The following is a 12,650-nucleotide window of genomic DNA, read 5'->3' on the forward strand; positions in this document are numbered from 1 at the left end:
ATTTTGTTTTTCCCCTGCTAGAGACAGAATAGGCAAGAAATCCAAACTGAGCAGCGTCCAGTGTTCACCACGTCGCCCATCTCAGTACCTTTTGTTCCCAGCTTACCACGGCAGACATTCACGTCTTCTGAAATCTGGCCCCGTCTGCATTCCCTCTGCTCACCCATACCCCCCCGCTGGGCAGTGTTTTTGGTCTCTTTTGTGACCATCCATCCTGTATACTGCTCCATCCAGTCCCAGATCCTTCATTCCCAGAGTTCCTTTTACCTGGAATGCCTTTCCCTTCTTTTCTGAAAGTTCTCCATCTAACAAGGCTGTTTTGAAACCCTAGTTCTAGGTGATATTCTTCTGAATTCTAGTCTCTCCAGTTTGTAGCCATAGTTGGATACTGAATCATGCCCCCTCTCACCCCCCGATGTTTTTCTGATTTTGTTTTGTATATCTTTCCAGTCCCCAAACTCAGAGACGGGTCCTGGAGGGTAAGGAGCATGCCCGTACCTCTGCATACTCCTCACTCATTGCTGTGTGCTGCGTGCGGAGTAGGGGCTGCGTAATTATTTGGCAATTAGCTGATAACTTTTGCTGGAAAGTCTGATAACTAAGAAGAAAGTTGGTCAGAGAGGAGATTGAAACCTTCGGCCAGTAGGTTCGTCTTTGGCTACTGGCCTTATTATCTCAGCACGGGTCATTGACCTGGTGGAATGCTTTGTAGGCGGAGAACAGGGGAAGCGGCCTTGTTTTACAAGTTCCCTGGGAAACCCAGGGCCCAAGAAGGGGAGTGACTGGCCTAGGATCACATGTCAAACCTCCAGCGACTGGAGGAATCCTGAATCTGTGCTTGGTCCACACTTAACCTGCTGCAGCTTAATTGGGGCTGTTTTTAAGCATTAACATTTTTTCAGCCAAGGGATTTTTAACGAACAGTTTCTTTCTTTGCCATGAGGGTATGAAAATAACTTCTCCCTTAAATGGCTCTTAATCGAAAGCATGGGATTTAGAGTAACATAGATGTTGCCGTGAATCTGCTTCGTAAACCGTGTGACCTTGAGTATGTCCCTTTTTTTTCCCCCCACAAATAATTCTTCTCTCTGGTATAAAGGGAGTAGTAACAGTATCTGTACCTCACCGAACTGGTGTCATGATCAAATGAGGTAATGCCTAGAAAGCACCTAGTAAAATTTTTATGGCACAGCCTGAGTTCTAGGTAAACGGTACTTGTTACCCCTCAGGTTCATCTATTGCCCTGTTGTACCCCATGTGTCCTGCTGGGATTCTAACTGAGGCTTATTTTAAGGACTTTCTATATTTACCATCTGAAGCAGACTACGTGGGACTTTTCCCATGAGAGAATTGGGGAGGGTTTGTCAGGCCCATTCTCTTGCTTCTACCTGAGCCATCCATCTCCTCATAGTGAGATACCACACAGGGCTTGGCATTTCCTCTGCCAGGGTTCCCCGACACCTACCTTAATCCTCCTTTTTACAGACATCCTGAGGCATCTGGATGCCGTGGTGGTTCGGAATCACGAACCGGATACGCTTTTGTTCAGCCAGAGTGTTAAGAAGAACCTATGAATTTGCACTCACCTTTGCCGTGTCCCCCAAGCTGTCCTGCTCTCTAAAGAACCTGGTGATGCTAAGATAGCCATCAGCTTTGTGAAAAATCAGCGGAAGATGGCTCTGCTTTCTGTTTTGTGAAGAAGAAGGGTCTCTGGCTCTCAGCCACTCCAGTGATAAATTGTGTGTGTGTATCGGCCTGTGTGTTTGTAGAGCAGATAGACAGTGAAAATGGCAGTTGCTCTTGCAATTAAGATTATATTTTCAGTTCTGGAAATCAGCCTTGTGGGCTAAGTACTCCAGACATGGATGGTGGTGATAGTTGCACAACAGCATGAATGTACTTAATGCTGCTGAACCACACACTCAAAAGTGGCTAAAGTGGAACATGTCATGTTAAGTATATTGCCACAATTAAAAAAAATTTTTTTCTAGGGGCGCCTGGCTGGCTCAGTCAGTAGAGCATGCAACTCTTGATCTTGGGGCTGTGAGTTTGAGCCCCACGTGGCATGTAGAAATTATTTAAAAATAAAATCTTTTTTTTTTTTTAAGATTTTATTTATTTATTTGGCAGAAAGAAAACACAAGCAGGGGGAACAGGATCGGAGGAGGGAGAGGCAGACTCCCTGCTGAGCAGGGAGCCCAAGGTGGGGCTTGATCCCAGGACCCTGGGATCATGACCTGAGGTGAAGGCAGATGCTTAATTGACTGAGCCCCCCAGGCACCCCTAAAAATAAAATCTTAAAAAAATTTTTTTTTTTCCAGGCACAGTGTCTGGCATATCTGCAAGATTTGTGGAGAGCAACAATTTTAGGAGGAAGCATCATAAAAAGGGGAAGTTAGTTGTCCATTTTTCTTAAAATTATGGTTTCCTTCACCAGAAGCAATGGGGTGCACCTGCTTGAGAGGATCACCGTGTGTCCAGCACTGTCACATGATTTGGTGCGAGCAATTCTCAGGAGAATGGCTCATTCTTACTAAGGAGAACTTGTTCTGGACTTCAGGAGCTTCAGAGCCAGAAGAGATTTTTTTTCACCCTTGATCGATGAAGTGAAAGATCATATTTCTTGAGAAGACATGACTTAGCTGATATTCTCTAAATGCTGAGGTTTGCACTCCAGGTAAAATGCTAACAAGACCCAGGGAAGAGCCAGTATTGAGCCCTCTCGCCCTCTCGCCTTTTCTCTCTTCCATGGTATGTCCTTAAGTCCTCTCCCATCTCTAGTAGTCATGGTTAGAGACTTTTGTAGACATTTTTGGACAACACTGCTGCCTGAAGCAGATGTGCATTTCAGCCATGATAATTGAAACCAAATTTTCCATTTTGGAAATATTTATTGGTGAAGTAATATTTGTTTTTGTTTTTGTTTTTAACTGCAAAAAACAAAGTGAGTGAAGCCTCTTGATTTCCCCATACCCAGATTTGGGTTTTCAGGATTTTGCTTGCTAAGTTTTAGATTGTTCAGACAGAGGCAGGCAAGAACATTTTGGGGTAAGTTTTCTAAAGTGAGTGCTTTATTTGATGAAATTTGCCATTGTAGAAGTGACCTAATTCTTTTCAGTGCTGCATGAACCCTAAAACTAGGTTAGAGTGAAAAGAGCATTAATAAGTGATAATGAAAAATAACTTGAACATACTTTATTCTTTGGCTTTTTCCTGTTAAATAAGTTCAGTTGTTCTTAAGCTAGAAATCTGTAACTTTTTATTATCTTTGAGGATTTTCAAACTCTTAGCACAATTCCCCTAGACTTTTCTTTTTAACTAACGAAAGTCTGCCGTAGCCTCTGTCAAAACCACACGTGGTAGAAGAGCTCAGCTCTCCTGTTCAATTTGAGTAGAAGCTTGGCTCCCAAAATGCCACAGAACAAGGGGTGTTTTTCTCTTAGTCTTCCTCTCTCTTTGTCTCATTCTGACAAGTGTTTCTGTTATGTTTTGCATTTTTACACAGCCCATGTGAGAGACATCACCCCACCCCCCCAGCCTGAAATGCCACCCCCGCCCTGGGTTTTGAAGGAAACTGCCTATGAATTGAGCTCTTAGGAATGTGATTAGCAACATATAGATATTCTTTAGCTGGTTTAGCAAGGACCATATAGTAGGAAGGGCAGCAGCTGCTCACCAGTTTGTCGAATCAGGATGGACTTATGTGAGGATTCCAAGTTCACTACCATTAATGATACCAACTCTAATACAGACTGCAGTTTCCCTGCAGTCAGTGGAGGGAAGTAGTGCCATGTCACAGGTCCTGCAGGGTTTAGTCCTTTTCATTTGGCCTGGCTGGGCTGCATAGTGAAGAACCTCAGAGAGTGGGGTGTAAGTAAAGATTGAGCTCGCTCAGCCAGATAGACTGTGGGCATTGTCCCAAGTCAATGAACATTGCTATTAAGGACATAGGCCTTGGAGTTGCATAGACCTGGGTTTGAGTGTTAATTCTCCACTTAGTAATTATGTAGGACTTTGAGACAAGTTTAATCTCAGTGCTTAAGAAGATAATAGGGTTTTTTTTTTTTTAATAGATTCTATTAACTTATTTGAGAGAGAGAGAACACAAGCAGGGAGAGCAGCAAGCAGAGGAAAGGGAGAAGCAGGCTCCCTGCAGAGCAGGGAGCCCAGTGTGGGGGTCGATCCCAGGACCCTGGCCTGAGCAAAGGCAGACACTTAACCAACTGAGCCACCCAGGCGCCCCAAGATAAAATGAGATCATGGAGGCTGAGTGCTTTACCATATTATCCGCTTTCGGTAAATGCTTTTATTAATTGTTAGCCAGGAGCTACGGCTTACAATATACATCTTTCGTGCATCTGTGTGGGCTGTTGCAGAGGCTCAGCCTGATGCTGTGAACAGAGGCAACATCACAGAAAGAGTATGGAGAATAATAGGGCTTTATAGCGGCCCATGTGTAGGTGGTGGTTCTTGATGACAGGACTGCACCATCGAGTCCTGAATCCTGCTGCCTGGACGTCTTTAAGTGACAGGTCCTTTACTAGCCCAGAGGTGAAAATTCAGATTTGGTCATTTTGGCCTTGAACTTTAGGACTGGGGTAACTGCTAGATCTATAGTTGGCCCAGAGCCCTGTTGGTACAGAAACCCCATTTCGTCACTGTCCCACTGCTGCCCAGACTTGGAGACGCAGAGTCATGCTGATGAACTCTCCATGAGAACTGAAAGTACAGCAGTCAGAATGGCACCTGATTAATTTGCAGTGAAGACGGCTATTGTAAAGATGTTCCTGAGCACCTGCTACTGCTTCCTTGCTTCCTTCCTGAAGGAAGGAGGACCAAATTGATCAGAGGCTGCATAGTGAGCTAGGGACTGAGTTATGGCATTCAAATGTTTACAGGCTTCAAGCTTTAAAACAGCATCCGACCCGAGGCTGAACCAGGTCAGACCATGATGATTATTAAATCCTTTCTTTCCTAGATAGTGTGTGATGAACTGGATGGGGGGGTTTCCTCCGTCTGGTTCTTATTTTTCAGTTTCCCTTTCTAAATGACACTTTCTTCGTTGGGGGTTAGCACTTTGACATAGTCTTACTCTGACTTAGAGCTGTTCTGCCTTCTTTAGGTGACGTTGCCTCTCTTTATTCTCTCTCTTCTGTAGCTTGAACATAATGTGCTTGGACTCTTTTTATGTGGCCCAGCGTCAGCCCACACCCTCTGACCTTCCTTTGCGTTTCTTGAAGACTTAGAGGGAATGCCGTTCCTAATGCTCAGCTCAGCAGCATTTCTCGGTCTCCCCTTTCCCGCACACTCTCTCATACTCTGGATCCTCTGGAGCTTCTCATTTGGCATATCCCCCAAATTCCCTGCAGTCGGCGGCTTAGAGGCTTTTCCATCTCCTGCCCTGCTACCATGCCCTCTCTTTTCTATTCCTTGCATGAATTTTCCTCAGCAAAGGAAGAGCCCAAGAACTGATACTGTAACTACCTACCTTCCTTCCTTCCTCTCTTCCTCCCTTCCTTCCCCTCCCCTTACCTCCCTCCCTCTCACCCTTCCCCTTCCTTCTTTCCTTCCTTCCTTCCTTCCTTTCTCCCTGCATCCTCTTTATTCCATATCATTAATGCAGGGGACTAGACCAGCTAAGAAAGAACCCCACCCCCTTCTATGGGGGTACAAAGAGGGGACGTTGAGAGGGAGAAAGCCATAATTATTTTAATGAGGTGAAGTGAGGAAAGACTGGAATAGTTGGTAGTTACATCTTATTTACTTACCTATCCAGTCATTTACTCAGTGATTGTTTATTGAGCACCTGCCATGTGCCAGAGGCTCAGAATACAGAGGAGAATAAGGCACCATCCTGGTTGTCATGGAGCTCAAAGTCTAGGGTTGGCGGTGGTATGCTGGAGCCAGCACTCACCATTGATAAGGGCTGCTTATTAAATTGTCAGGAATTTTGTGAGTCATTCTAAGAAGTATAGCCTTTATTAAAAATACATTCTATAACTTAAAAATAAATTATAAACAAGTATAATGAATACCCCAAACTCATCTCTTCCTAGTTATTTTACTATGGTCTATGCCTTTTAAATTATGTCTCTTGTGTCTCTGTGGTAAAAATACTGCATTGTGGTATAATGGTGTGGTGTTACCCATCTCTTTTTCACATGTTCAGTAAGATCATGTTGATAGCTTGAAATCTGCCACGGTGGGAGTATTGACACCATAGAAATTGGCAAATGTTACAAATCAGGGCTCTCTTCCTGGCAACTAACTGTTAAACATGTCCCAGCAACGCGCTATGTGGGAGAGACAGACCGAGTAAGAGGTAATTACAGTATTACATGGAGGAAAGCACTGAGTACTGTGGGAACACAGAAGGGAAATTAATCTAGTGGATAGTGGAGGGTGATAAGGAAGACTTCCAGCAAGAGGCTAAGAATGAGTAGGGTAAGGCAAAGGAGCCTGGTATATTTAGACAGGTGCAAATATTTTAGGAGTATGGTAGCAAGAAGTCTTCAGGGCAATGATAGAGTTCTGAAGGGCCAGGCTAGGTCTCTGAGATTTATTCTTCTTTTTTTTTTTTTTTTAAATAAACATATAGTGTATTATTAGCCCCAGGGGTACAGGTAGCCTCCCCAATGTCCATAACCCCAACACCCTCTCCCAACCCCCCTTCCCCCGGCAACCCTCAGTTTCTTTTGTGAGATTAAGAGTTCTGAGATTTAGGGTGCCTGGGTGGCTCAGTGGGTTGAGCCACTGCCTTCGGCTCGGGTCATGATCTCAGGGTCCTGGGATCGATCGAGTCCCGCATCGGGCTCTCTGCTCAGTGGGGAGCCTGCTTCCTCCTCTCTCTCTCTCTGCCTGCCTCTCTGCCTACTTGTGATGTCTCTCTGTCGAATAAATAAATAAAAAATCTTTAAAAAAAAAAAAGAGTTCTGAGATTTATTCTGAACCCAGTGAAGAACCAGTGGGAGGTTTCACACAGAACATCCCTTGCTCACACTGACATTCTGTAAAGGTCACTCTGGAGTCAGGGAGCAGGTTATCTTAGTGAGGCAGGCAAGGGATCATGATGGCCTGGCTGACTCTGAGAAGGTAATGGAGTGGAGATAGATTAAAGGAGCACTTGGGACTGTATGTGAGGGGTGTGAGAGAGAGAGGGAAGAGGTTATCAAGGATGACATCCCAGTTTCTGCCTTGAATAGGTGAGTGGGTGGTTTGTTTTACCTCTGAGTACAAAAAGAAGAGTAGCCTTGAGGATGAGTAGGGAGGGTAGAGAGCCTCATTTTGGATAGGGTGAGTATGAGTTACTGTGCAAAATGTGACGGATTTAAGGCAGACGTTGGGTATGTGGATCCGGATGGCAAAGGGCAAGGGTGGGCCAGAGAAAAGGCTGTAGGAGGTGGTGTGCTGAGAGGACCCAACATTTAGAGATTAGATATTTTTATACCTTCCGTGATTAATATTTTATGTGTATTGACTTATAGTTTAACTCTGAAAACTAACCCCACTTGTACTTTTTAAAATCATTAGCCTTGGAGCCATTGGTTGGGGCAAATTCTTCCACTCTGCTCTGCCGTCCATCACTTAAAAGGACAAGTGCAGGGTTTTCATTATTAGACCATTTTGACAGGCCAGAAAGTGCAAAGAGCAATGCAACAGGAAGAGCAAGCCTTCCTGTTCACGGGTCAGGCTGGAGCTTGTTGTTAGTGCTTCCAAGATGGCTCTATTCCATATATGTGAAATAGAACTAATAATGTCTGTCCACTGGGCTTTTAGGAGCTCAAATTAGTTCCTTGTCAGAAACCTTCAGTCATTCTTTAATCAGTACCAAATTACATATTTTTTCTGTTGGCTTTTAAGTTGCTTTACAATTTGAAGACAGCGTTTATAATGAATACTTGTGAAGTCTTTTTGCGATTTCTAGATATATCCCAGGAATGCAAGTATGGTTTAGTTTTAGAAAATATATTAGTATCATTTACCCCATTAAAAGATTAAAGTGGAAAGGGTGACTGGATGGCCCCAGTCAGTTAAGTGTTTGTCTTCAGCTCAGGTTGTGATTCCAGGATCCTGGGATTGAGTTCCACATTGGGTTCCTTGCTCAGTGGGGAGCCTGCTTCTCCATCTGCCTGCTGCTCCTCCTGCTTGAGTGTGTCCTCTCTCTCTCTCTGACAAATAAGGAAAATCTAAAAAAAAAAAAAAAAGATTAAAAGGAAAAATCCATGTAATCAGGTCATTAGATTCACAGAAATATTTGATAAAATTCAGTATAACTTTATGATTAAAAAGCAATAAAATACAAGGGAATTTTCTTAATTTGATTAAGGCCATCTGTAAAAATCCTACAACAAACATGCACAATGGGGAAACATTAGAAACATCATCTTTAAAATCAGGAAGATGATAAGAGTATTTGTTAGCACACTTTCTGTTCAACATTGTGTGGCCATCCTAGCAGCGCAAAATTTCTTTTCTTTTTTTTTTTTTTTTAAAGATTTTATTTATTTGACAGAGAGAAATCACAAATAGGCAGAGAGGCAGGCAGAGAAAGGGGAGAAAGCAGGCTCCCTGCGGGGCAGAGAGCCCGACGTGGGGCTTGATCCCAGGACCCCAGGACCATGACCTGAGCTGAAGGTAGAGGCTTTAACCCACTGGGCCACCCAGGCGCCCCCTTAAAAAAAAAAAAATTAGAGGCCTCAACATTGGAAAGGAGGGGAAAAAACCCCCTCTATGTATGCAGGTTAATAGGATTGCTTACATAGAACACATTATTGACTCTTCAGACAAATAAAGAAATTAAGAACATTTGGTAAGGCGGCTGGATAGTAATTTGCAAAAATCAATTGCATTTTATAAACTGTAACAGTCGGAAAATACAGTTCAAAAAAGCACCATTGCTATTGTTAAAAAACAACAAAAATCTTAGAGTACTTAATAACTTGAATCAAAAATGCATAAGGTCATCATAGAAAAATATAAAGGTTTGACATTAAAGAAGATTAAATAAATGGAGAGAGATATTACATGTTCATGGATTGGAAGACATAATATCAGAAAGTATCAGTTCTGTCCTAATTGATCTATAAATTCAGTGTGGTTTCCATCAAAATCCTGTGAGTCATTCATAGAACTTAACAAACTGATACTAAAATTTGGATGAAAGAGTAAAGAAACTGGAACAGTGAGGACATAGTTGAAGCATAATAATAGGATTGAGGACTGGCCCTGTCAGGTATCGAGCCTTATAATGAAGTTACAGAAATAATGTAGACAGATAAATTGACCAAATGATATAACTTAGAGAGTCTGGAAATAGATCCCTGTATTTGGAACTTTGACATGTGACCTAAGGTGGCATGACAGGTAAGTGGGAAAAATAAGTATTCCGTAAGTGGAACGTATGGGAAAGAATTAGAACTGTATTTCACATCGTGACATAAAAATCCAACATCAGATAAAATAACAGCCATTAATCAAAAGCAAAAATGTTAAACTTTTAGTAGAAAATAGAAAATATCTTTTTGGCCTTGACATAAGGAAAGACACTGCCTTTTTTTTTTTTTTTTAAATTTAGATTTTAGGTAGAGAACGGATAGCACAATATTGGTTTCAGGAGTAGAATTCAGTGGTTCATCCCTTACATACAACACCCAGTGCTCATCCCAACAAGTGCCCTTCTTAATGCCCATCTCCCATCTAGCCCATTCTCCACCTACCTCCCTCTGTCAATCCTCAATTTGTTCTCTAAGAGTCTTCTAGGACTTGATTTCCTCTCTCTTGTTTTTTTCTATTCCTCTTCCCCATATGTTCCCTTGTTTTGAAAGGCACTGACTGTAAAAGAAATAATGCTTGTAAAATTTCTCATATGAAATATTTTACCTTACCGAGTGCTCCTTCACCTTGATCATATCTTCTTAATGTTTTTGAGATCAATTTTTTTTTTTTTTGCCTCCTTAAAGATATCATTCTAATCATCTGCCTTTGTGCATGTCTTGCTATTTATCTTCCTGTGCTCAGGTAACTTCCTTGCCTCCAGAATTTGAATAGTCCCAAAGTTCAGATGACTGTGGCCTTACATTTGCATGCTGAACTAAGTGGGGGAAGGAAGCCAAAGGAGGAGTCTGTCATGGTCAGACAAACTGTAGGTCTTGCATGCTGGTATTTGATTTTTGTTTTTTTTTTTTGTTGTTGTTAAAGATTTTTTTTTTTTTTTTTGATCAGATTGAGAGAGAGAGAGAGAGAAAGGGCATAAGCAGGGGGAGCAGCAGGCAGAGGGAGAAGCAGACTGTCTGCTGAGGAGGGAGCCCAATATAGAACTTGATCTCAGGACCCTGGGATCATGACTTGTGCCAAAGGCAGACGCTTAACTGACTGAGCCACCCAGGCGTCCCTGCCGGTTGTATTTGAATGTTTTAATAGTTACAAATTTCACTGTAAGATATGTAGAGATTACTAGGTCTCTGGAACATTCTCTTAACCGCAGAAGCCCCTTTCTTGAGCCAGTTTGCAAGTCTAGGTGGTTGCCTAGAAGGAGGCACACCAGGCAAAGGCAAAGCAAAGTATCTTTAAACTAGAGTTCGAGTGAACTGTGAGTCCCTAAATCTACGCAAGTGGAGAAGGTTCTGTTTTCCTCTTAGAACAGACACATCTCTAAGGTCCTGGACTTGATCTTGGAGCTGAAAAGTTTCATTAGTTTAGGGGGAAAGAAGTCCTTTTTTTTTGTGCTAATTTTTTTAAAAAAGTACTTTTTTAAGCTAAATTTTTATACCCCATCCAACCTCCCATAAAGCTGAGACTTACTGCTCAGGAGTAGTTGGGCATCTAGTTGACATCCCATAGGGATTTGAATGTTTTGTCTTCAATACAGAGGACTTTGAGGTTATGAATGACTCGTCAGTCCCCACCTGCTCACTTCGCCCACACAGCTAAACCTTCTTTTCATAACAGTGACAGTCCCTTGTCATTCCATGGGATTATGGTTTTCCAGAAGCTTTCATGTTCCATACCACAGCCAGTGTATGGTCTTTCTCAAGCACAAATGTGTTCACCTGCTTCCTCTCCCACTTCTCTTTCCTTTTGATGGCTTCTCATTGTCTCAGAAGCTGCTCAGAAATCCAAACTCCTTAGCTTTGCTAATATTACACTTATAGGACTGCTCCATCTTCTAACTTTTGCTTTTGAGATACTCCTGGTTTTACTGAACTCCCTTGACTGTCTTTCTTCAGGTCTCTGTGTATCTCCTCTTTCCTCTGCCAGGATGCTCTCCATCCTCCTTTTTAACCATCTTATTTTTGTTCTTCCTTGAGGTTTCTGCTCTCACTTAGCTTCTGGTAAGTTTCCTCTCATCCTGCTAGCACTGGAGTAGTTACCTGTCCTCTGTGCTTCTCTACCTCTTGTCCAATCATCATACTTAAGATAGGATGTTTAGGTTATGTAAGACTGATGAATCACAGACCTGTATCACTGAAACAAGTAATACAGTATATGTTAATTAATTGAATTTAAATTTAAAAAATCAATATAAAATGTTTAGGTATTTACTAGGCTTCCTCCTACACTGAGCTCTAAGCTTTGCAAGAGCAGCTGTCTATAACTTGTTTGTTGTTGGGTTTCCCTTAAATTTAAATACAGTGCCTGGCACATGGTAGTCTCCTTTAAATGTTTGTTGAATGAACAAATTTCCCTGTGAAGTGAGTGGTATAGCACTTACTTTCCTCCCATGTCCCCAGTCCTTTAGTGCGTGGTGGGTGGAGGTTAAGGTCTTTCCATAAAGTCACACAAGTGCTGGTAGAAGCTGACTAAGGACTTGGCTTCCACCAGAGGAACCTACGTGGCATTGGAAGATCCTGCAGAAATGGCTGACCCAGGGCATTTCTTCCCCTGCTGAGTCTGTGATGAAGAAAACAAGCTGACAAAGATGCTTCTGGTGGGTGGGCAGTTGCACTGAGTTGTGGCAGCTGGGTGAATGGGTTTACCAACATGTGATCCTTTCTTCACCCTCCCACTCCCTTCCTGTTCACAGCATCAAGCTGAGCTCCCAGCCCCCGGTTCAGGCGGGGGGTGATGAGAAGAACCAGAGGACGATCACTGTCAACTCTGCCCACATGGGGAAGGCGTTCAAGGTTATGAATGAACTGCGGAGGTACTTTTCCTCTTTTGCCTGTGCCATTTTGGAAAGAGCTCGTTGGGTGAGCGTCATCAGGGACTGAGAGCAGAAGTTAGGACACCACCACCTCGTGAATTCTCACTCTTCCCCACCTACTCTCAGTCACTTGGCTTCCGCTTTACGCTCCAGGCAAGACAGAATGGCTTTCAGAAAGTGCTGTCTTTTCTTTGTATTTATTTAACACCTTTCATTTTACTCCTTAATCACAGGGGAATTTTTTTTTTTTTTTTTTTTTTTTTTATGGTTGTAGCAGCTCTGCATAAACTTGGTTTCCAACCTAACCGCTGCTTAGAGGCCAATAATAGAATGATTGCAATACTGATACGTAGTTGCAGATGAAAGATTGCGGATGCTACACATTTTCTTTTGGCTTCCTTCTCTCATTCCTTGGTCTGAACTTAGCTTGTTACAACAGCTCTGTAAGTGGATGAATACCTAGCTTCTTCAATGCAGTTTAACTCTGCAGAGAAAGAAATGTAATACA

At 42.6% G+C, this 12,650-nt stretch overlaps 1 protein-coding gene across 6 annotated transcripts in view; it reads left to right on the forward strand.

Annotated features, from left to right (window-relative positions):
• KLHL3 (kelch like family member 3) overlaps window positions 1-12,650 on the forward strand; it is a 259,558-nt gene that overhangs the window by 148,752 nt on the left and 98,156 nt on the right. For 4 of the 6 annotated variants that reach the window (XM_032336624.1, XM_032336626.1, XM_032336629.1 and 1 more), the window contains one exon: window positions 12,023-12,142. The exons of the other annotated variants lie outside the window; for them this stretch is intronic. In XM_032336624.1, coding sequence (XP_032192515.1) covers window positions 12,023-12,142 — 120 coding nt within the window. The remainder of the gene's footprint in view (window positions 1-12,022; window positions 12,143-12,650) is intronic. 6 annotated transcript variants of the gene reach the window in all.

The sequence above is a fragment of the Mustela erminea genome, chromosome 3 (genome assembly GCF_009829155.1).
Source record: "Mustela erminea isolate mMusErm1 chromosome 3, mMusErm1.Pri, whole genome shotgun sequence".
Classification (NCBI taxonomy): Eukaryota; Metazoa; Chordata; class Mammalia; order Carnivora; family Mustelidae; genus Mustela; species Mustela erminea.